The sequence below is a fragment of the Macaca mulatta genome, chromosome 9 (genome assembly GCF_049350105.2).
Source record: "Macaca mulatta isolate MMU2019108-1 chromosome 9, T2T-MMU8v2.0, whole genome shotgun sequence".
In the NCBI taxonomy this organism is placed as follows: Eukaryota; Metazoa; Chordata; class Mammalia; order Primates; family Cercopithecidae; genus Macaca; species Macaca mulatta.
Genome location: NC_133414.1, coordinates 17,327,151 through 17,350,275, shown reverse-complemented (window position 1 = coordinate 17,350,275; position 23,125 = coordinate 17,327,151). Strand labels below are relative to the sequence as shown.

Below are 23,125 nucleotides of genomic sequence, written 5' to 3'. Positions count from 1 at the left end.
CATTTGGGGGAAAAAAGTATGTAATACATTATATAAATCATGGGTCAGCAGATGGCCCTCAGGCCAAATCAAGTCACTACCTGTTTTGGTAAAGTTAAGTTTTATTGGAACATAGCCATGGTCATGTATTTTGCTGCTAAAACCATGTGCCCTGCAAAACATAAACATTTACTCAATGGCCCATTACAGAAAAATGCTTACCAAACCCTGCTCTAAATGAACATGTGTTAACTAGAGTCTACCAGGACATTTGCCTGAGTTCCAACTGCTCTTTCTATAGCAGGCGAGCTTATATAGCCTATTCATAACCAGAGGCAAGAAAGAGATAAGTGGTATACTTTTCTTTAAGGTTTACTTTAATTTTGTTCTACGTTGGTGTAGTTTTTTTTTTTTTTTTTTTTTTTTTTTTGAGACAGAGTCTTGCCCTGTCGTCCAGGCTGGAGTGCAATGTCATTTCAGTTCACTGCAACCTCCGCCTCACAGGTTCAAATGATTCTCCTGCCTCAGCCTCCCAAGTAGCTGGGATTACAGGAGCCCGCCACCACGCCCAACTATTTTTTGTATTTTTAGTAGAGACGGGGTTTAACCATGTTGGCCAGTCTGCTCTCTAACTCCTGACCTCGTTATCTGCCCGCCTTGGCCTCCCAAAGTGTTGGAATTACAGGCGTGACCCCCAGTGCCCAACCACTAGCAGAGTATTTTTTTAAAAAACACACGGCACTTAGAGAAAAGGCATCAAGTAGTTTGCTTTAAATTATTTTTACACTCCAGAACTTTCAGCTCCTTAATGCCAGAGAATCTGATCTAAACCTTCTATGGCTAAAATCTGGAATTTTACTTGCTTCTCTCTACTATGTAAACAGCAATAATTTCCCAAACTTTACTTTGTAGAATATTGAAGTAATGCTTCAGTTATATTTCTGCTACCTTTCCCCCACAAAGATTTAGTTTAACCCAGAAAAAATAACCTGATACTCCCTTTTCTTCTATTTAGATCATAGTTTTAAGTAATACTTAGAAATTTCCAGCAATATCTTAAAACTCATTTTAAAACTTTTCCTCACTTATTAGTGACCCAAAAAAAGGTTGAGAATGGAACAGATGGTGAATAGAAAGAATAACTGTATCCTGATTTTGTGCCCCTGTAAGTTCCCCTCTGCATAAAATTTGATCTGTTAACCATGTAGCTTCTCAGCCAGAATTTCAAAGGTTATAGTGTTCATCTACAAATTTCAACAGTCAAATGGAGACAATTGAAAAAGAAAAATGTGTTAGAAATAGTTAAGGGAGCTAAAGCTTATACTAGAATAAATGTAGAAATCTGCAACTCAGGTTTGGGAGTGATAAAGGGAACTGAGGAATAATAATAACCCATGTGTCAGCAATTGTTCCCTAAATCTGAGAGCCAACACTGCAATCCTAGCTTTGGGATAAAAGTTAATTATAGAGCTAAGGCTATATTGGTAATGTATCAGAAAAAGGAAAGAGGGTTTTTAAGAAATACTGTTCGGGTTAAGTAAACCTTTCTTTGACCCAGCCATCCCACTCTGGTGACCTGCTGTGCAAATATAACTGCACGTTTCTGATGTTACATGTTCACGTTTATTTGATTCAGCATTTTTTTGTAACAGCAAAAGACTAGATACAGTTCAAGGATCCAGCAATAAAGGACTAGATCATAAAATCAAAAAGGCATTGAAAGTTAAGCCAAAGGAAAAACATGTCACTTGGGCATACACATTATCAGCAAAATAATGTTGGAAATGCAGTGAAGGGTGCGCCTAAGAAGTTTCTAGCCAGGGATTGTAAATGAGAGACAACTGTACATTACAAAATTTTACAGATGTTAAAAAATATCAAGTGATTTTTAAGTTGCTTTACCTTTTATTATAATACATGAAAAATGTGTAAGGGCTTGCACAGGTTGCCTTGTTTTAGTTCCCATTCCTGTTTTTTATAAATAAGGTTTTCAGGAACCGAGTCCTCATGGTTGAGTTCGAACTCCTCTGATTCTTAGTTTCTTCACCCGTGAACAGGGTAAAGGTGAGATATTAGAATAACAGTTGAGAAGTACATTTCTTGCAAAAATTGTGTCCACAGGGGAACAGCATTTTAGATTTTAACATTTGTACCCCATAAAAAGGATTCAAGGTAGTAGGGAAGGGGTACTTGGAAACTTACTCTCTGATGACGTTTGTCTGAGTGAACACCATTATAGGCAAAGATAATTATAGGTAAAAGCTAACCAAAGGTAAACAACAAGAGCCTGCATTTTAGATTCATGTGTGTCAAGTAGAATTTTGTAATGGCTTAGATATGTGGGGTAAATGTAAAGAATCAAAGATAACACAGTTTTTGTGCTTAGAATCCTGATAAATGTTTTCTGTGAGAAATTAGTCATGGTAGAGAATTTGTTTTATGGGGGAAAGAAATTTCTGTCTCTAGGGTGTTTCCTTTGAGTTCTGAAAAATTAAAATTCTGGACATGTAGAACTTGATGGAGCTTTGACTAGGTTACTAAATTAAAATTTTTAATGCACTGCTATCTAATTGTGTCATTATTTGCTATAATAAATCTCTGGATTTTATTTTCAAATATTTGAAAACTAGAGTGTATTTTATTTCTTCTTACCTGAACAAAAAAAATGTGGAAAAAAATGGTTCGGGTTTTGTTTTTGTGTTTGTTTTTTTTTTATGCTACATTTTTATAGTAATTGCCCATATATTAGACTTTTTTCCCCAGTGTTTTAAGTATTTATATAAAGCTTCACATGTATTGTTCACAACAATTTTCTGTGGTTGAAGTTTTATTGCCATTTTTCAAATGTAAAATAAATGACCTGGAGAGTTTATGACCTATCTCGTTACACATCTGTGATACAAATATAACTCAAAGTCTTCTGACTCCAATGTCATTATGTCTCCCTACCCTAGTATCTGTTTTCTTTTTAATGTCATGATACTATAGCTAGTTGACAACGTGCTTCTTATCTTTTCAGGATATGGCTTTAGTTGCCCCTGAAGCTCCTTCAGAACAAGCCAGAAGAGTTTTTCAAACCTACGACCCAGAAGGTAAAAGATTTTATTAACATCATCTCTGTTTTCTGTCTTCATGTGTTTGAAAGACATTGATACCTACCTGATTTTATTCAAAAGATATATTGGGTTATTTAATGAAACGTAAGTTGTGTTTCTTGAACATTTTAAAAGGAAAATAGTGAAAATGTGAACAAATGAAATAGCACACAAGTCCTTGTTGAGTTGGGTTTCTTGGAGTACTGAAGGTATAGTTGACCTCTGATTAATCTTGACCCCAAACAGGGAAAAAATACCACCTTTTGAACAAACTGTTTGAAAAGTAAGTCATTTTCTTCTTTACTTGTCCAAACGAATATTAAATAAACAGATCTTCCAGGATATTTCTATATAATTGACCTCCCAGGATAAAGAAGCAGAGGAAGATCATCTGAATCATTCACTTTGGAGCCTATGTTTAGCTGTTCTGCCTAACAAAGTATAGTTTTATATATCATTAAAATGTCTGCTGAGTCATTGTCACCGAGGTTGTTTTGATCACTTTTGTGTTTACATATTTAGGTAACAGTTACGACTTTATTATAGCTAACTCACCTTTCAAGTATAACTTCAAAACTAAGTTGTCATACTTGAAAGTTCCCTTACAAAGTACCATGTAGAAATGGAAGTTGCTGGATCAGTGAAGTCCTTGTGGACACCTGAATGGATTCAGTTATCTTTATGAATATACTTTCTTCTGTCTTGAAACTTTTTACACTTAGCGATCTGCTCTTTTCCTCTCTGAAAATCCATGTCATGCAAATTTCTAAGAATATACTCTTAGCACTTACTAGCAAATAACTTTAGGCTAGTTACTTTTAGGTCTGCTGTTTTCTTAGGTATCATTGTTAGAACGACTATACCTAGTTCTTAGAGGCATTATGAATATTAAATGAATAATGTAGAAAGCACCTTGCCCAGTGGTACAAGCGATTGTCCAAGATGATAGTCATATTCTTAACCCAGTATAACTACGAACATACCAAAACCAAACACATAGCTTTCATGTAATCGTTAAGTGTTGTGTTGTGTTGTGTTTTACTAGTGAAGATTTGGGAACCTTCATATGGGAAACTGGGAGTGAATGAGTTTCTTGAGAAAAGAAACATACAAGGAGAGGATCAGAAAATCTTAGGAGATAATAACTATTAAAGAATAAAGGCATGAAAAAATGCCTTCAGAGCAGACAAAGGAGCACTCAACTTTAGAAGGCTGATGTTGTAAGACTAAAAAAATTTCATCAATGCTGCAAAGATACTGAAGTTAAGGTTGTTAAAGTAGGAGACAGTTGTCAAAAGTAGTAGTTTTGTTTGCTTTCAGTAATCACTAATGAGGTAGCAGGCTTGTACTATTCTTTTACAATGTACCAAGGAAAATTAGAACTTCTCAGATTACCAATACTAAAACATAACTTATAATCAGTGCAGTTATTTCAGAATTGAGTTGTGAGAGATGCATATGAAAATAAATTTGCTGTATTTCTACTAGACAAAGAAAATTAAATGGTTTTAATCTACAGAGTTATGTGTAACAACTTATCAGGACTATAAACTGAATTATTAAGCAAAATTTATTCAGATAGCTTAGAAACTATGCCTCTATATATGACTTAGGAAGAAGATAAAATCTACTTTTCATCTAAATATCACATTGTTCACGGTTTAGCTATGTGATAGCTCTAAGAAGTAGAAGGATTAAAAGTAGATTAATTTTTCAGTTTTTATTCTTTTCAATCACTTACAGACTAATCTGCTAATTTAATTTTCTTTCTCCAAATGGTATGCTTTTGTTTCAAGATGTAAGCAACACTTAGTGTACAAAAAGTTCTTACAAGCATTTAGATACAGTTTCCATTTAGCAGAGACTGGTATAGGGACAGTTATCCTTTGTCACCCTCTTCAGAATGCTCGTAGAATAACTGACCTAGAGGGACACTGAAGGTACCCAGGAGTATTTTTATATTTTTATCTCACTTTTAGCTCCCACCCCTGGTTGCTAAACCCGGGTATCTGACTGGGTGGATTTGCAGTCACACTGTTAACACTGTGCTGTGGGTATATTCCTAATTAAATAGACATGTACAGGCGAATCACTATTTATAGCATTGCCTCTATGAGACCACATCTTCCATAACCTAAACAAGTGATTTAGTACTGATCATTTGGAACATAAACCTGGTATGTAAGTGGGGATCTGTCTAAGAATGATGTGTGGCATTTGCATGGAATGTTACAATTTCTAAAGCACTTTACCTCCATGTCCTCATTAAAACCTTGCCACAAACCTAGGAGATAGGCAGGGATCATCATCGTTTTGTTCTTTAGAGAACAACCTTGTGATGGTTTGAGTCACTTCTCCAGAGCCACATACCTAAATGTGAGAACCAAGACTAGATTTTAAGTGTTTCAGCAATCTTTCCCCTTCTCTCTACTACCAGTATCTTTCTGAAAGGCTAAAGTCATAAAGAGGTACTTTTTAACCTTTCTAAATTTAAGTTTACTTTGAACTGTTAATTTAACGGAGTAAGGATTTGATACTCCCATTTCTAGTTGAGCAATTTCTGCCCGTTTCAGAATCTTGAGGATCTTAGGAGCCCAATACTTATTTTGATATCAAGCATACTTATAAAACAAGGTCAAAAATATATTTTTTAACTGTTAGTTTCTCATTTAGAATACTAGCAAAATTGTACTTTCTGCGGGACCTTGATGTATCTCCTCTAGATAATTGGCTCAGTTTAATCTCACATTCAGAAAGGGGAGACTAGCATACGTACTCAGCTTAAAGAGAATCAGGTATTAGGCCTATTCAAAGTGTTCCACATGAGCTTCGGAGAAAGGCCACAGTGTTTATTTTTGTGGATCTTTTTTGTGGAAGAAAGTGTTTGTTTGGATATGTGCTTTGTATTCAGGTACATGTTTTATAGGAATTTTTGTAAAATGATAAGGATGAAGATACATTAATATGATCAAAGATACTGAACAAGAATTCTCTAGTGACTCTGGATACCATCTCTGTTACTCCTCACTAGCTGTGTGATGTTGGACAAGTTCCTAACTCAGTTTTTCAACTGTAAAATGGACTTAATAGCAACTACTTTATATGAATTAGTCAGTACTCAATACCTTAACCGTTGTGTTGTTTTTTAAAAATGTGTGGCACAGAGCTTATTCCATAATCTCCAAAGACATCAAGGTCTGCATAGGGAGTGTCTGAAGTGCTCATCACAGGTTTTCACATTATACATAATGGATTTTGTTTTCTTCTTTCTCCTTTATCCCCTCCCCCTTGTACAATTACATGTCAGGAAGCAACACCTTTTCTTTTAAAATATCCCAGTCTTTAAGAATAATTGGACTATTGTAGATTGAGCTTAATATACACCACTCCCTAGACATCCTCCAGAATTGCCTTGTCTTTTCTGTTCCTTTTAAATAAATGCTCCTCCCTGCGCCCTTGCTGTGGCCTCCCTGCACTCCTGTCACTGTCATCACTGTTTCTGTCAGGCAGCCCCAGCTAACAGTTTTCTGTATATTGCCACCATATTTTGTACCTTTTCCATCACATAATACAAATGAATTTGCAGTACGAGCTATAAACGAGCTACTTACTTCTGAGCTTGTATCATTAAAAGTAACAAATGTTATCGAGCAGCTATGAGTCAAGCACTGTGGTAGGCCCTGGGGATCTGGACTCCCTGCCCTCCAAAACTCATTGCCCACTGGGGAGCCAGGTGGGCCAGCCAGAAGTTAATGCCAAAGAGGTCCGGAAAAGCTCAACTCTGTGTCTGTGTGACTTGGCCTTGGGGAAGAGGTCACTTGCTTTTTCAATAAGAGTATTTATTAAATTGTAGATCTATATTAAGGTTTTAATGGTATGTTGCTACATAAATATACAATGTTTAAAATAAAATCACTTAATATTTGACTACAATGACATTAAATTCTAATTTTTTTTGATTCCCAAGAAACCATAGTCTCCCTCTCCCACAGTATATGGAAAATGTTAGCCTCAAGTATGCTGGGCTTCACAGTTTCCTTATAAGCTATTTGTTGCAAAACTCTTGAGAAACCTTTTTCCAGCTTCTCTGTTAATTTTGAGTATTTGATATTTGCCTTCTTCCTGCAGTGTCCAGTTTAGCTAGTATCTCTGTTAAAATTGAGACCTGCTGGTCTCTCCTGTTTTTCTTAATCTTTCAGAACAGAAATCCTGATTGTTTTATATTTTCTTTGAAAGCCCAACTCAGGTTTCCTCCCAGTTATGAAACAGTTGTCTTATCCAGTAAATGACACGCCTCACTTTCACTCTCCTTCATCAGCACTCTTTTGCATTGAGTTATTCCTCCCCACAATCTCTAAGGACTTGACACTTTTAGCAATCTGGATATTTAACTGGTAAAAATCTTTAAAAATTTTAAACCAACAGCTTTTTTCCTCCTGTCAGCCACAATCCGACAGTATTACAGTATGTATGTGCTAGCCATTGGCTGCTCTGCCCTCTTTTCATAGTCCCCATTCTTTTGTGTTGATATCTATGTAGTTAATTTACCAACGCATGCAAGTTCTATTTTTTTATTTTAGTTCTTCATAGATCTGCTTGACTAATCAAATGGTATTCTGAGATTTCCTTTGCTGTTGACTTTCAGGTCGTCTTTTCGTCTTTGTGCCTCTGTTTCCTTATTCTCTAGGGAGTCAGTTGACGAAATGTCACATGACCTACGTTTCATCTGTTTTTACACTTAACGATTCTGGTCTTTTTCTAAAGAATTTTTTTGTAGGTATGATTAACATATCAAAGTTTTCTACAAAGGAGAATAATTTTGAAATCTCTTTCTAATCTTGACTATATTAAAAGTCTTTGAATTATTGAGAAAATTCTATTACATCTTTAGTTTTAAAATTAGTATTTTAAGCATGTTGTTAAGAAGGTCACGTTGTTTTTGTTGTCATTTGCCAATTAACTTTTTCTTGGGGTGGGAGCTGAGTTGCAGGTTATAGTTTCTGCCGAAAGGCTGGCAGCTGTGACAAAGTACATGCTGTTAGTGCTCCTGAAGAACGTTGTACAAATTGAACACCCCTAACCCGAAAGTTTGATCCTCCAAAATTTTGAGTGCCTATATGACCCTGTGGAGCATTTCAGATTTTGGACCAGATTGGGGATGTTCAACCATTATGTATTTGCAAATATTCGAAAACCAGAAGAAATCTGAAATCTAAAACACTTCTAGAACCAAGTGTTTTGGATGAGGGAGACTCCACCTGTACTACCAAATGGATATAGCCTATAAACACAGAAACCTAATTGTTCCTGTCTGCTGGTGGCCACATAAAGCCTGTTTCACATTTGGAGATGCTGAGCCTTTTTAGCTGTGACCTAACTTAAGCAAAATCGTGATCAGACTCATCAAAGCTAAGCCCACAGAGCTTGAATGTTTTTACAAGTGCCTTCAACCAAGGTCTTCTTTATTCTCAATACCTCAAATTACTGGTAACTTAACAAACTGGAATTACTCTAACCCTTCACTTAAAAAATTGCACATTTTTAATTATCCTAGATGACTCATAACCTTTTAGTCAAGGCCAATCTGTCTTCAAATGGATAAACAGCTCCTTATGAGGTTTAAGAATAGAAAAGACCAGTCTACAATCATAACTTCATTCCTTTCTGATAGTGATAGTGTACAATTCCACATCCTGAAAGAGCAACTGCACACTTTATTCTGTAGTTTGATTGTAGGAGCAGGGCTTTTGGACATCTTGTTCTCCATGGCAAGATTTTTTTTTAATCATCTAATCCCTGAAGGACATTGGAAGCTGATTTAAAGCTGAGAGTCTTCAGGCATGAGTAAATGGATAGGGGAAATTGGGCACTGTACATTTAAGGAATAAACAAGTTACTTGTTTAAAACCACTCTCATTTCAAACTACCCCACAAGGACTTTGTGTGTGTCATGGTCTGTTGCATCATCAGAGTTTGGGCCATGTTCCATAAAGTAGTCATCATCAGCATTAGTTTGACTCTTCATTTCAGGATTTTTTGGTGTTTTTTTTTTTTTTTTTCAAAAAAAACCTACAGCTTTTATTTAAATCACCAAGTCTGTTTTAGAATATCTTTGCTGTTAATCTGTCAGTTGTCTAAATATCAGTGGATCGCTAACATTCCTTTAGGAAACTAAATAACATTGTGACAAAGGGAATTTGTTGGTAAAGAATTCTTTTAAATGAACTTTTAAATGGGAATGTAAAGGTTTACTTTGTTTATTGAAAGATTAAGTAGAAAAATATTTTCCCCGCTTAACGCTGTAACACTGTTTAAAGGTCAAATAATTTGACTTTAAGCTTTCTCAGGGTTCTCAAGTTATAAAATTTTTTTATTTGAAACTAATAGAAGAGAATCTCTAATAACAACAGGTATGATGCGTAAAATAAGCAGCATACTATTCCTTAACTCTTTGTATTTTTTATGCGATTTTTTTCCTGGAATCTGATCAGCAGTAACAGCATTTCTTGAAGTAAATTCTTATTTCAAGTTGTTTCTGATTTTTTCCCCCCAGATAATGGATTCATACCCGATTCACTTCTGGAAGATGTGATGAAAGCATTGGACCTTGTTTCAGATCCTGAATAGTAAGCTAAACAGGAAGTGTTATTTAGCCAACTCAAAAAGATTCATTTAAGTTTAAGACATATTGTACATTTTTACCTTTTTAAAAATCTATATCTGCATATACGAAGCATAGCAATCCATGTAAAGCAAAGATTTAGAAAGAAATCGAACTAATCCAATGTTATAGCAGACTTGACATACTTAAATTGAATTTCCGTTCCCACCCAGCAGTTATTGTCCTGCTTTTTAAAAAATGCTAAAAGTGTCTTTCTATAAACTTTAAAAAGTTTTTTCTCTGCAAAGACTTCCCCATGTCTTAAAATTCTATGTGACTTTAGTATCTTCAGTAATGACGGTTCTATGTAGATAGTGCTAGTTGCCCTGCTTAAATAACCACCAGGCCTCTGACTTTCCCTCTTAAATAAAGATGATCAAAGATATCTAACATTTCTAAATGATTAACTGACCTGAAACTCGTGGGAGTGGCTGCAATATATTATGGCATATCAGTATTTCTTAGGATCCTGTCATTGTCTTCATTCTCACTGTTATGTTTTATACATTGTTACATCTACAACTTCCTCTGTAGATTAAGATCTTTAGTTATTATCCGTGAAAAAATAACTCTTGTTAAGTGGATATATGTATTGATCAAATATGGGAATAAAAGTTAAGATAGGATCTGTACTCCTTTTTTCAGCATAGTTTTTCCTTCCGTAAGTTTTTCTAAGAATGAGAAAACGTGAGCTTATCGAACATAATGAAAGGGTTCAGCAAAAGCAACAGGAAATATTGGTAGACACCATTTTTACAATTTGATCCTGTTCTGTTTTTAGATGAGTTCAGTCATGCTTTCTTTGAAAGTATGCAATACATATAAACATTTATAAACCAACCACATCTGAATTAATCTGTCTCAATCTTACTAGAGCTGTGATTTCATCCATTCTCAATAGAAATATTAACAAATGAATATTAATAATTGTTTTCAATTTAAACAAATTCAGAGTGTTGACCTAGTCCAACAAATGGTATGATACTAATTACTACACTTCTTCTAACTTTATTTCCAAGTAGAGACCATCTTGTTTACACTGCTCTAATTTGCAAAAGAGAATTAACTCAAGTAATTTTTGCTACTGACCAGACTAAGGAAGAGAAAGAATAAAAAGTTGTGTTTTTTTTTTCCAAATTCTTACGTAGCTATATGTCATCTACCTAATTTTCCTTGTTTTATCAGATAGAAAACGTACCTTGAATCATAAAGTTAGTACATTTGATTCAGGTTGTTTTTCTTGAAGTAGCTGAAAGATTGGACTGAAGTATTCACTCTACTTTGGCCTAGTTACAGTTATAATACAGGATGGCCCATAAAATAACTGGGCCATCCTAAGGATTAAATGAATTAAATGTAATATGACCTTGCCTTCATTTGCTTCATCATAACCTCCTGGCCTTACTCAGACTCATTAAAATGCCATATCCTTTGTACAGTATGCTATACAAGAATGATAGCCACGGGCCCACAAAAGCATCTCACAAGGCCAATACTACATGTCAGGTAGCAGGACTGTGAGGCAGCCTGACCCAGGTGTTTCCCAGAGAGACGGCTATGTCAGCACAGATGCAGCTTTCATAAACCTTAAAAATAGTTGACCCTCACAAGAATAGCTTCAGCTCCTTTTGTGAAAGGCACACCTGGTAACTGACCCAGACCGAAGCAGCAAACTCAAAGGAGAGAAGTTGCCCCTGAGGAAGGTGGTTGACTAGAATCACCTGAAATGTCCAAACATAACACTTTACATGTTGTGTAGTAAGGTAGATTTAACTCGTCCTTTATAGTTTGAGATAGCATAGAAAATAAAACTTTTCTGAAAACTATTTCCATTTTTAAACCAATTAAACTGCAGTCTGCTTTTTTCTGCCTTCTTTCTAGTCACACATAACACCACCTGTCACCAGTCTTGGTACACCTACATCGTAAGGGCTGGTACGCAGTTTAGGCTGCTGCGGACCAATACAGTATATATCACTCACTGTCATTCATGACACATTAGCTCTTTGAGAATTAATGTAGCTCTTTAACCTTCAAATTACATTGTCTATGAATTTTAAGCTTCTATTAGTTCTTAAAAGTAAGCTTTTTAAGAGATGTTTTCTATTATCTGATGTTCCACTGCCTTTTGACCGTGTTTCTTTTTCTGCTTGGGCTTAAAATAAACATTTTGTTAGTTAAATGCCTTATTTGATTGATAAATTCAGGCATACCTATGAAGCAAAGAGAATTTGCCTTTGGGAAGTTACAAGCTTGAGTTTATAAGCCTTGGTTTTTAAATTACTTTACCTAATAAGGAACAATATTCCAAAGTCGTCACAATTTAAAGTTTAAATAGTAACAGATTACTCTAGTTTAAAAATAACCAAGTTTTGGCAAATTAGATGTCATTCCTGTGTATTTGTCATTAAGGTTCTAAAAAGAACAGCTCTTAGTATTTTTGGCAGTTGAATGTGTTGTAGTATCAGTAATTTAATCATGAAAGAAAAGCAGCTTTTTTTTCCTCTGGTATCCACTGTTTTTCTTTTTTCTCCCCATAGTATAAATCTCATGAAGAATAAATTAGATCCAGAAGGATTAGGAATCATATTATTGGGCCCATTTCTTCAAGAATTTTTTCCTGATCAGGTAACATAGTTGAGGAAATATATTTACTGTTACTCTGTTGGGATGATTACCTGTGATTGTTTGCAGCATTTTCTCTTTCTGTACAATGTCCTAATGCGCAGATATGAGACTGAGAAAGCACTGTTACATGGAAACCTTCCCAGACAGAGGGAATGTGTGTTCGAATACAGTAACGCAGTGCCTTGATGGGTAGGGTAGCAGAAGACGATGCAGACACCAGTCTATACACGTAATGATATGGAGAGAACAGTTCGGAAGTTTGTGGAGTAAAAAGAGAAAGATTATCTTTCTCCACTCCCACCCCCACTTTTCTTCTCTTGGGAAACTGTTAAATACTGTGAGAGAAGGTCAAGGTGGCTGTGGGTAGTAGAAGCCCCTACCTAATGAAGCTAAGCTCCAGGAGAATTTCAGTTGCGTGGAAGAAAACCTAAGTGGGTCTGTGCTGTTTCCCATTGGAACATATCTTCCACTGGGCTTCGATAGTTCAGTTACCTGGAATAGCAGAGGCATCTGTGCCAACGTTAATGTTTTTGGGTTATATCTGTATCACTGGCAAGCCAGTTCTATATCCAACACCTGTCTTTGTTCTCTAAGTGAAGCATTTTACCACTAAATCAAATTACTTAAGTAGATAATATACATCATGGTCATTTTATCACATATCAGTGTAGTTTGCACTGAACTTCATTGTTGGAACAGACATTCCAATTTCTATTTTACCGCTATTAGAGAGATTGACAAATAGAAATAATTTAAAAGCTAGAGGGAAAATTACTAGAATTCAAGATGTAATTGTTAAGAAAGATTGTTAAATTCTAGATAAAATTGTTAAAGAGGTAAGATTCAAAAAGTAACCGAGGATATCACAGTGTAGACTACTGGACTTTTTAAAGCTTTGGCAAAGACTTCATGAAAAATTAGATTGTATTTTCCGACATTAGACCCTTCAGTGTGATAGCCTCTTTGTTGACATTCTGACTACTAGATTTTTTTTTTTATTGGAATCTGATGTTCTAGATATCTGGATAAATAATAAATTATAGCATTTTAAACTTTGATACAGCATTAATTTTAATTATATTTCAAGGCTATGGGAACATTTGATAGAAATATTCTTAGTTATAAATACAGTAAAAATACAATATTCCTGTTTTTTATTTAATTTGGGGAAGATTTTGAAGTGAAAAATGTAAAGTGAGACAGTTGTAGTAATTTTTTAGGTAATAAGAGGGTTCCAGTTCCTTCTCCTTCGCCTGTAACAGACATTTCCATTTGGTTGTACTGTTTGTTCCCTCTGTGTTCCTCTCTCACTGTTTGCTTGTTGCCTATTCTGAAGACACTCTCCACCTGAGCCTGGTTTGTCTCGTTGCCTCTGTATAGTTCATGCTGTTTCCCTCCCCAGAGCATGTGATCCTGCTCCTGATTACCTTTAGAGCAGTGAGTTCTCAGTGTGATCTCCAAGAGCTTGTTAGAAATGCAGATTCTCAGGTTTCTCCCTGAAGCAGAGACTTTAAGGGTGGGTGCAGCAGTGTGGTCTAACAAGCCCTGCAGGTGATCTGGAGGCCCAAGTTACAGAACAGCTGCTTTAGAGGAAGACCTGTCACAGTACCACCTATTCCCATCCTGTAGCAGCTCAGACGCCCTCTGTGTCATAGATCTTTTCCGATCATGCCCTACATACCACTGATGTCCCCTTTCTCCTGTAGCCACAAAATGCATAGTGACTCAGCACTCCTTTTGGCAATTAATCACATACTGTCTTGTCCCTAACAGATGAATATAGTGATCATTCAGTAAACTGTTTATTTATTTAAGATGGAGTCTCGTTCCGTCAAGCGGGCTGGAGTGCAGTGGCACGATGTCAGCTCACTGCAGCCTCCGCCTCCCTGGTCCAAGCAATTCTCCTGCCTCAGCCTCCTGCGTAGCTGGGACTACACATGGTGGCCTGCCACCATGCCTGGCTAATTTTTGTATCTTTAGTAGAGATGGAGTTTCACCTTGTTGGTCAGGCTGGTCTCAAACTCCTGACCTCAGGTGTTCCACCCACCCTGGCCTTCCAAACTGCTGGGATTACAGGCATGAGCCACTGTACCTGGCCCAGTAAACATTTATTTAATCAACCACAAATAAATGAAGTTGTGAAACTGGAGTGACAAGGACAGCCAGGAAAATATTTAACTTCAGTAATCTTTACAATGCTTCAAGTAGGTCCTACGGAAGAACATTTCTTTGCTATGAGGTAGAGGCTGACACAGGAGCAAAAAAATTGGAATATTTATAAGCTTTTCAAGGTCATTCGTTTAAATAAGAATAGCAGTAGCAGCTTCCATTTCCCAAGCACATACTCTCCATCAGGCACTGTGGCCTTCTTAACTCCATACTATTATTTTCCCCATTTTGACAATGAGGAAATTGAGCATTAGAGAACTTAAGACAATTGTTGAAGGTCTTACACTAGGTATTTTAGTAGCTGATTCAGGAATCTGAATCATAGTCTGTCGAACCACAGAGTCTACGCACTTTGCCACTGGGCTACAGTACCTTTTGTTGGTATTTCTGTATTTTATGCCAGTTAATTACTGGAAATAGGGAATATAAATTGTATTCGATTACAGGAAAATGGTTATTTTTTAAGTTTAAATAATTTAACTCTGATAGTCAAGAGTCAAATTATGTAACTAATTGCATTGACTCATGTAATTAAGGAAAGGATCAAATTGATTTTTCTATTTTCTGTAAGTCATTTTGAGTGGGATACAAAAAACATTTAAGAGTTTAGGCTCTGGTTGGGAATGTAAGACATAAAAAGTTAAACAGTCTTTCAAAATAACAATAGACGAGATGATACAAGGTAGTACTATATGATTCATTCTCAAATTATTTAGACAATTGTTATGATAAAGGTTAAGTTCCAGTGTAGTAAAAAACCAACTAGTGTGTTCAGGAAACACTTAACAGAAAAAGTAAGATTTAAACCAGGTCTGGAAAAAGGAAGGAGAGGAGGGCATTTTAAAGAGTAAAAAAAAATTCATGAATGTGCAAAAGGCCAACAAAAGATCTTTTCATAGGGAAATGAGTCATGCTTGTCCAAAACAGAATTCAGAAAGGTGAGTAATTAGAGATAAGACTAAAAAGGCAGATAAAGCCCTGTACGATTTTAAGACTCATGATTGCAGGTCACAGAACCCCAGCCTAAATTGGCATAAGTGAGGGGGAAAATACACGAAGGGGAAGGAGTAGCTCAGGTGAATTGAAGCAGCACTGGGAAGGTGCTCCTGGAGTCCTTGAACAGCACTGGGAGCGTCTCCACCTCCCATCCCCTCTTCTAAAGTGGCTACATTCTCACAGCCTAGCTTTCTGTAGGAGCTGAAGCTCCAGTTGCCAGCAGCTGTCTTCCCTTAATTCCAGTTGGAAAAATTCTAAGGAGGGCCACATGCCTGCTTGTATCCATCGGATATGGCCAGGAAGCCAAGGGGGATCTATCCAGCAGAGGCCCTGAGGAGAATCCCTGGGAGCCAGGCCCATAATGGCCTTGAACGCCAAGTTAGGAGGGTTGAACATGGTCTTTAGCTAATTGAAAAGCAAGGTTAAGATAGTGGGAATAACATGACCCATTTTTCTATAAGCTTACTCTGTTAGTGATATAATGTCCTTTATTGAATATTACTGAAGTTGCCTTAAGCATTAAAGTATGCTTTCATTTCTCACAGTGCTCTTTTCACTAATTAATGGTTGACAATATTCAAATATTGGATATTTTTTGGAAAAGAAACCACTAATTCAATATTGTGGGCCAAATTTGAAGTATTGGTACATACTGGAAGTGTATTTAGTCTGAGTAAAAGTGATGCTACTGCTTTTCTCAATTCATTGAGAGGAACAAATTATTTACATAGAAAGATAAATTTTAGGAAATATTTTTGTTTCAGAAGCTTGTCTTTTGAAAAACAGTTATAGTGATACATGCATAATTAAAAACATTAAGTTAGTGTGGAAGAGCTTATAATGGAAATCAACCTTCCCTCCTTTCCAGCATCATCTTCAGAGGCAACACTTTCAGCTTCAGGGCTTTCTGGTAGTTATAACTCCATAAACCTAAGTTCCTTCTTTTGTCAAATGAGTCCCCAGTCAAAGGACAAGGATTTGAGAAACATGTGTTTTACTTTCAGTTGATTAGAAATTGCCTGATATAAATATAATTTAAAGTTTTAATAGTCCTTTATTTATAATAGGGCTCCAGTGGTCCAGAATCTTTTACTGTCTACCACTACAATGGATTGAAGCAGTCAAATTATAATGAAAAGGTATGATAATTCACGTAGTCGTCGGTCTTCAACTGGGTTGATGAAATAAGTATGTGAGTATATAACAACATTCAATTCCCATACAATTGCTACCTGAGATTATTCCAAGAGTCTCTTTACTATGATGACACATTTTAGAATTGGTCATCTTTCGATTTGACCAGTAGATGTTAGTCTACATTGGAGATTGACATTGGACTTCAGAGCAGTAGCTTCACCGTGACTAAATACACCCCCATACAGATCGTTACCCTTTGGCAATGTAGCATGTTTCTAAATAACATTGTAGTTAGTCCAGTGAAAGTTGTTACTGATCCATTTAAAGGAAGAAAGAGGTAACAGTGAGATTTTTTGTTGGAAAAAAATATTTTTAAATAAACAACCTTCGTAGCCAGCATTTATTGAGCATTTACCCGAAATTGTGTTAAGTACTTTGCTTAAGTTTCACACCACCACACCACCTTATGAAGTAAGTGTTGTCTGTATATCCCCATTTCACAGGTCAAGCAGCCAGGAAATGACAGAGCTGGGAGTGAAACTTAGTCCAACTCAGAGCCCCTGCTCCTACTCATGATGCTTCACAGCTTTCCTTTGCTAACCACTGACAAAGCACATAGGTGATTCACTGCCAGCTGTACTCAACCTGGCTTAACGCTAGAGTTTGGTTGCATCAATTACCCCTTTTTGAGTGTCTATTATCTTTGCATTTATTCAAGTATCAGTTACAGTAGATACTAATTATAGTATATATATTAGTTACACCCAATTTTAAAGGAATAAGGTCTAACATTCCTTTTTAATTTGATCTGCCCATGCTGACTTCATGTATCTAAATTGTGGAAGGTTACAGAAAACAGATAGTGTAAATTAAGTACATAATTTTAATTAGACCAAATCTAAAAGACTAAAATTTACTGTTATCTTTATAACAAAATATAAGTTAGATAATTTTATCAGGTCCAAAGAGATATATATATATATATATATATATATATATATATATATATGCAAAGAATGTACATTGTCAAGAAAATTTGGATGCTGTTTTCTAATGTGCGAATGAGTGCTTCATCTAGAGTTTGATGTTTGCACAGCTTTGTAATAGGAGGTACATTATAATCACTAATTGTTCACCTATACAATCCCTACCAGATGTATCTCAAATATTATCCATATTTTACAGATGAGGCATCTGAGACAGGGAGATTAAGTGACTCACCCAGAGTCGCACAGCATGTCATTGGCAGAGCAGGGATTGGAACTGAGTTCCTGATTCCCAATCCTGTCCTTGGTCTGCTTGGCCACTCTACCTGTATATAGTGTAAGTTTTCAAATCATGCTTGGGACAAGCTTCTGACACACTAACAAAAAGATGAGAAAACAAATAGGATGAACTGTTAGAATGACGGTAATATACAACAGCTATAAAGCAAAGTATGGAAGTCATTAAGTCACAGAAGTATGTTTTGAAGTTATTCAAGAGCTAAAATTAAAGCTGCATAGCAAGGTTCTATTTAAAAAGGTAACAGACAAAAGGAGAATGCTGGCAAAGTGAGGTGGAGTCTGAGCCACCAGGCATCCGAGCCTGATTGAGGCCGTGGAGGTGGGTCATGGTACCTTGCCCAAGCACTTCTGCTCTAATGACATGAGCACATGAAGTTCTTTGTGACAAACAGAGCCGGTTGTATTTAACTTAATAACTTGAATTATATTGGTGTATAACTTTTCAGAAAAGGCCGTTTTGCTTTGGGGACTGAAAAGCCAGAGTTGTAGTTTCAATGTCAATTTATTTCATCAACACTAGAAACTAATATATTAAATAAAGATGCCAGAAAAATGTATTTCACATTACAATATAGCTTTAGCGCTTTCTTAGGAATGAGTAGATTCATGACACAAGATTATCTGATCTAGTAATATATTCTGTTCCTATATTTAATGTGTTTTAGAAGCAACTACCATTTAAGGATAATAAAGTTGTTTCTTTTGGCTTCTTAGTTAAATAGCTTATGGCTTTTATTTTGGAAGAACATAATTACACTGTGTATCAGCCAGTGAATGTGTAAAAATAAGTTTACATACTTGGGAAGAAGACTATCTATGTCTGTTTCTTTTAAATTACACAGCATCAGAATTTGTCTTGGTGCAAAAAGAAATTAACCACCGAGGAGTGCATTAATGTCCACAGTGAGCCCTTGGTAATGACTTAGGGTTTTTGTTATGTTATGTCCAAAATACTTTTTAAATATGTTTCATTGTAAATTAATCAGAATAAAATTATTCTTGGTATTCACCTGCCAGTCAGTATGTATTTATGTGATCATTGCCACTGCATATACAGTATCTGGTTAGTTTGATCTTCAACCTCTATTTTACTTTTCTTTCTGTCCTGACATCTTTTTAAATTTTTTCTCCATGATTTTTCATGCTGTACAGAATGCACTCATGGAATTGCATTTCAGGAATATTTAATACCATAATAGCAAATTTTGTTGACATTCAAATTGTTTTCAGCTCTAGAAATTCAATACTTAAATTAGAAGGAGAAACATGTTCCTCAGAACATAATAGCTATATTCCTTTTATAGCTCTCCATTTCATGAGGCAGTATGAGCATCTGAGAACCTCAGTATAAAAGCAGTAGGACCTGTATAAATTATATGTAAATATGATAATTAAACATTTCTTTCCGATGGTATAGATCTATTGAAGAATGTTTTTTTCTTAGAAACAGTCTGTGTTTTATGATTCACACGATCTTGAATTTTTAAAAATCACCTGGCCAGCTAGCAATTAAATATCATTTACAAATTTACTTTGACACAAATCAGTAAGCAGATATTCCTGCTCATTTCTAACAAAATAAAATTACTTGTAAAGTTTCATCTGCAACAATATGTAATACCTTATTTGCTAGTCTCTAAAAATTGTTTTCATTCCACGTAAGAATTTGCTAAGACTGTTGATTGACCTTGGTGCCTTTATTTTATTCAACAGGTCATGTATGTAGAAGGGACTGCAGTTGTAATGGGTTTTGAAGATCCCATGCTACAGACAGACGACACTCCTATTAAACGCTGTCTCCAAACCAAATGGCCGTACATTGAGTTACTCTGGACCACAGATCGCTCTCCTTCACTAAATTAATTTGCCTACGTATTTATAAGGAGGATCTTAATAACAGATGTTGAAAGAGGGGGTCAAGACTGGCAATTGGCTGGATTAAGCTAAACACTGGTATCATTGATTAACTGTAAATAACAATTAAAAACACATTTTTAGTGTTTGATATGTTTAAATTATTTGTCCTAAAGCTTTATGTTAAAGATTAGCCTATTTTAACCCTTTGTGTGAAATTTACTAGCAAAATTAAGCTTTAATCAAAGTTCATCACTTTTGCATTCAGATATTTGGTCATTTACTTACCAGATTACAAACGCAATACTATAGCATTTGTATATTGAGTATCAGAGTTACTCTTTATAAACTTCTACTTTTGGGTTTTATTTCATTGAGGCACATTTTCTTATTGTTTGAAGGATTCCAGCTTGTCATATACCAGCCTCTACACTGAAATGCAGAAGAGTTCATTTTTCTAAGATCTGTTTTTCATTAGAAATATTGACAAATAACAAATTGTCAGTTTGGATCCTTTGACAATTGACTTAACTCTGGCATGTTCACAAAAAGTAGAAACTCTCAGAGACCATTACCATTTATTCACAGATGTATAGGGGATGTATTCTAAAAACTGATAGAATCTGATAGTCAACACTGTTAACTTTTACTGTATAATTGCCAAATACACTTTTCCAAATTCATCCCAACAGCCCTGTAAGCCAGCTTTCGTCTATATTTATAAACACGATAAATGCATGAGAACATCTGTTATTATGTTAGTATATTGTGTTATTTATTATGATCCTAGTTGATGGCCTAAATAAACACCTTTTTCTTTAACTGTACCCTTGCATTTTTTACCTTTGTGGCTCACAATAAACAAGTACGTACTTCTAAATGTTTCTACCCAGCAACCTTGAGAGCACAGAGTACTACAAATGGCTAATGAAGTCATACAGGACCTCGAATAAGAGACCAGGCCTTATGCTAACCTAAGAGCTTTGCTAACTCAGCCAGCCAGAAGCACGAGAACCCACATGGCAGCTGTCTAGACCAGTGAGCAAAGATGCAGAGATTTGCTGTATTCCAATAGGTTTATGGCCCAGCAATTTGAAATCACAATAGCCATTAATACTTTTTTCCTCCACTTGTAAAGCAGATAATTATATGTAGTATCCTCTTACACATTTCAGAACTGAACGTCACCTTCAATAGTATAGTTCCTGTGTGAATTTCTGTTTGGGTTTTGTTTTCTTTCATACACAATTACAATATAATTAAGCGTAGGTAAAGGCATGAGATTTTGTGTATAACTTTTGGTGACATTCTGTTCGGGAGTGTGATACTACCTACTAAACTTACAGCTTTCAAATGTCAATATTTTGGTCTAGGCTACTTCCAAATCTGTATAAAATATATTATGCTAGAATTAGTTTCTCAAAACTCTGGTTTAATAATCCCATATTCCATAAGGATTACACAAAATCATAGATTTTCTCATAAACATCAAGCCTACGAAATAGAATGGTCTTAACATTGTTACTTAACAAATTATCCCAAAACTTTATGGCATAAAACCACCATTTTATTAAATGTACAAATTGTTTGCTCAGGAATCCAAATGGGGCAAGGTGCGGATGCATGGCTTGTCTGCTTCAGTCAGCAGCCAGGGGCTAGAATTATCTGAAGCTGTCTCTACTAATATGGCAGTCATGACTGGACCTTAGCTTGGTATCATTGCTGTAGAACACTACATTAAACAACCACGGGGACATTTCCTTTCCACATGCACTTGGGCTGCTTTCCAAACTAGATTATATGCTGGCAATAAAGTCTAGAAAATCTCAAAAGCTTGGAAATTAAGTGACACACTAATGAATAACCAAAGGGTCAAAGAGAAATTGCAATGGAAATTAGAACATACTCTTTACTGAGTGTTAATGAAAATATGACATAGCAAAAATAAATAGATAGCATTAAATACTATATATTAGAAAAGTAAAACGTTTGAAAATTGGGAACCTAAGCTTTTATCTCAATAACAAACCCAAAATAAGATGAAGTAAATCATAAGAGAATATCCATATACAAAAGAATGAATTTGGACCCTTACCTCACACCATTTGCAAAAAGTAACTTAAAATGATTATTTATCTAATTATAAAAGCTGAAACTATAAAATCCCTAGAAGAAAACAAAGGAGCAAATCTTCATGACCTTGAGTTAGGTAGTGGTTTCTTAGATAAGATAAAAAACACAATGACAACAAAGATAAATTGGACTTAAAAACTTGTGTGTGTCAAAGGACACCCTCAAGAAAGTGACATGACAACCCATAGAATGGGGAAAATATTTGTAAATTAAGAAATTTGAATACAGCATATATAAACTGACAAAAAAATACTTTTAAATAGACAAATGATATGAAGAGATATTTCCCCCAAAGAAGATTGGTCCTTAGAGAAATACCAATGAAAACCATGAGATATCACATCATAGTCACTGGGATGACTAAAATAAAAAATCTACAAAAGCAAGTGTTGATGAAGATGGGGAGAAACTGGAACCTTCACACGTTGCTGGCGGGGGTGTAAAATGGTGAAGACATGTCAGATTCAGTTTCGTAGCTGCTCAAAAAAATACAGAGATGGCACATGCCTCACCAATCCCAACTCCTAGGTATATAACCAAGAGAAATGATGAAAATATATTCACAAAACTTTTTGTGAATGTTCATACCTGTATTATTTGATAATAACCACAAAGTGGAAACAACCTGTTGATCAGCTAATAGATGGATAAACAAATGTAGTATAGATGGTCTCCAACTTACGGTGATTCAACTTAGCAATTTTTCAACTCTTACAATGGGTTTGTCAGGGTATTAAATGCATTTTTGACTTATGATATTTTTGACTGATTATGGATTTATCAGGACATAACCCCACAGTAAGTCAAAGAGCATCTGTATATATATACAATGGAACCTTATTTGGCATTTAAAAAGAATGAATTACTGACACAGGCTACAACATAGAAGACCCTTAAAAACATGATGCTACGTGGAAGAAGCCAGTCACAAAGGCTGTGTGCCTGATTCCATTTATGTGGAATGTCCAGAATAGGCAAACATAGTGGATTTGCAGCAGCTGGAGGGGGATCAGAGTAGGTTAACAGGATTGAGGAGTGACTGCTAATGTGTATGGAATTTCTTTTTGGGGTGATGCAATGTTCTAAGATTAGATTATGGTGAGAGTTGTGCAACTCTGAATATACTAAAAACCACTTAATTGTGAGAATAAAAGATAAATGGGGAAACAATAGAAAATAGATACATA

At 35.5% G+C, this 23,125-nt stretch overlaps 1 protein-coding gene across 10 annotated transcripts in view; it reads left to right on the top strand.

Annotated features, from left to right (window-relative positions):
* Positions 1–20,632, top strand: part of MINDY3 (MINDY lysine 48 deubiquitinase 3) — an 81,177-nt gene extending 60,545 nt beyond the window's left edge. For 5 of the 10 annotated variants that reach the window (XM_077945056.1, XM_077945055.1, XM_077945053.1 and 2 more), the window contains 5 exons: positions 2,999–3,071; positions 9,628–9,700; positions 12,276–12,363; positions 16,596–16,667; positions 19,665–20,632. In XM_077945056.1, coding sequence (XP_077801182.1) covers positions 2,999–3,071; positions 9,628–9,700; positions 12,276–12,363; positions 16,596–16,667; positions 19,665–19,814 — 456 coding nt within the window. In that variant the 3' untranslated portion in view covers positions 19,815–20,632. 10 annotated transcript variants of the gene reach the window in all.
* Positions 20,633–23,125: the final 2,493 nt, after the last annotated feature.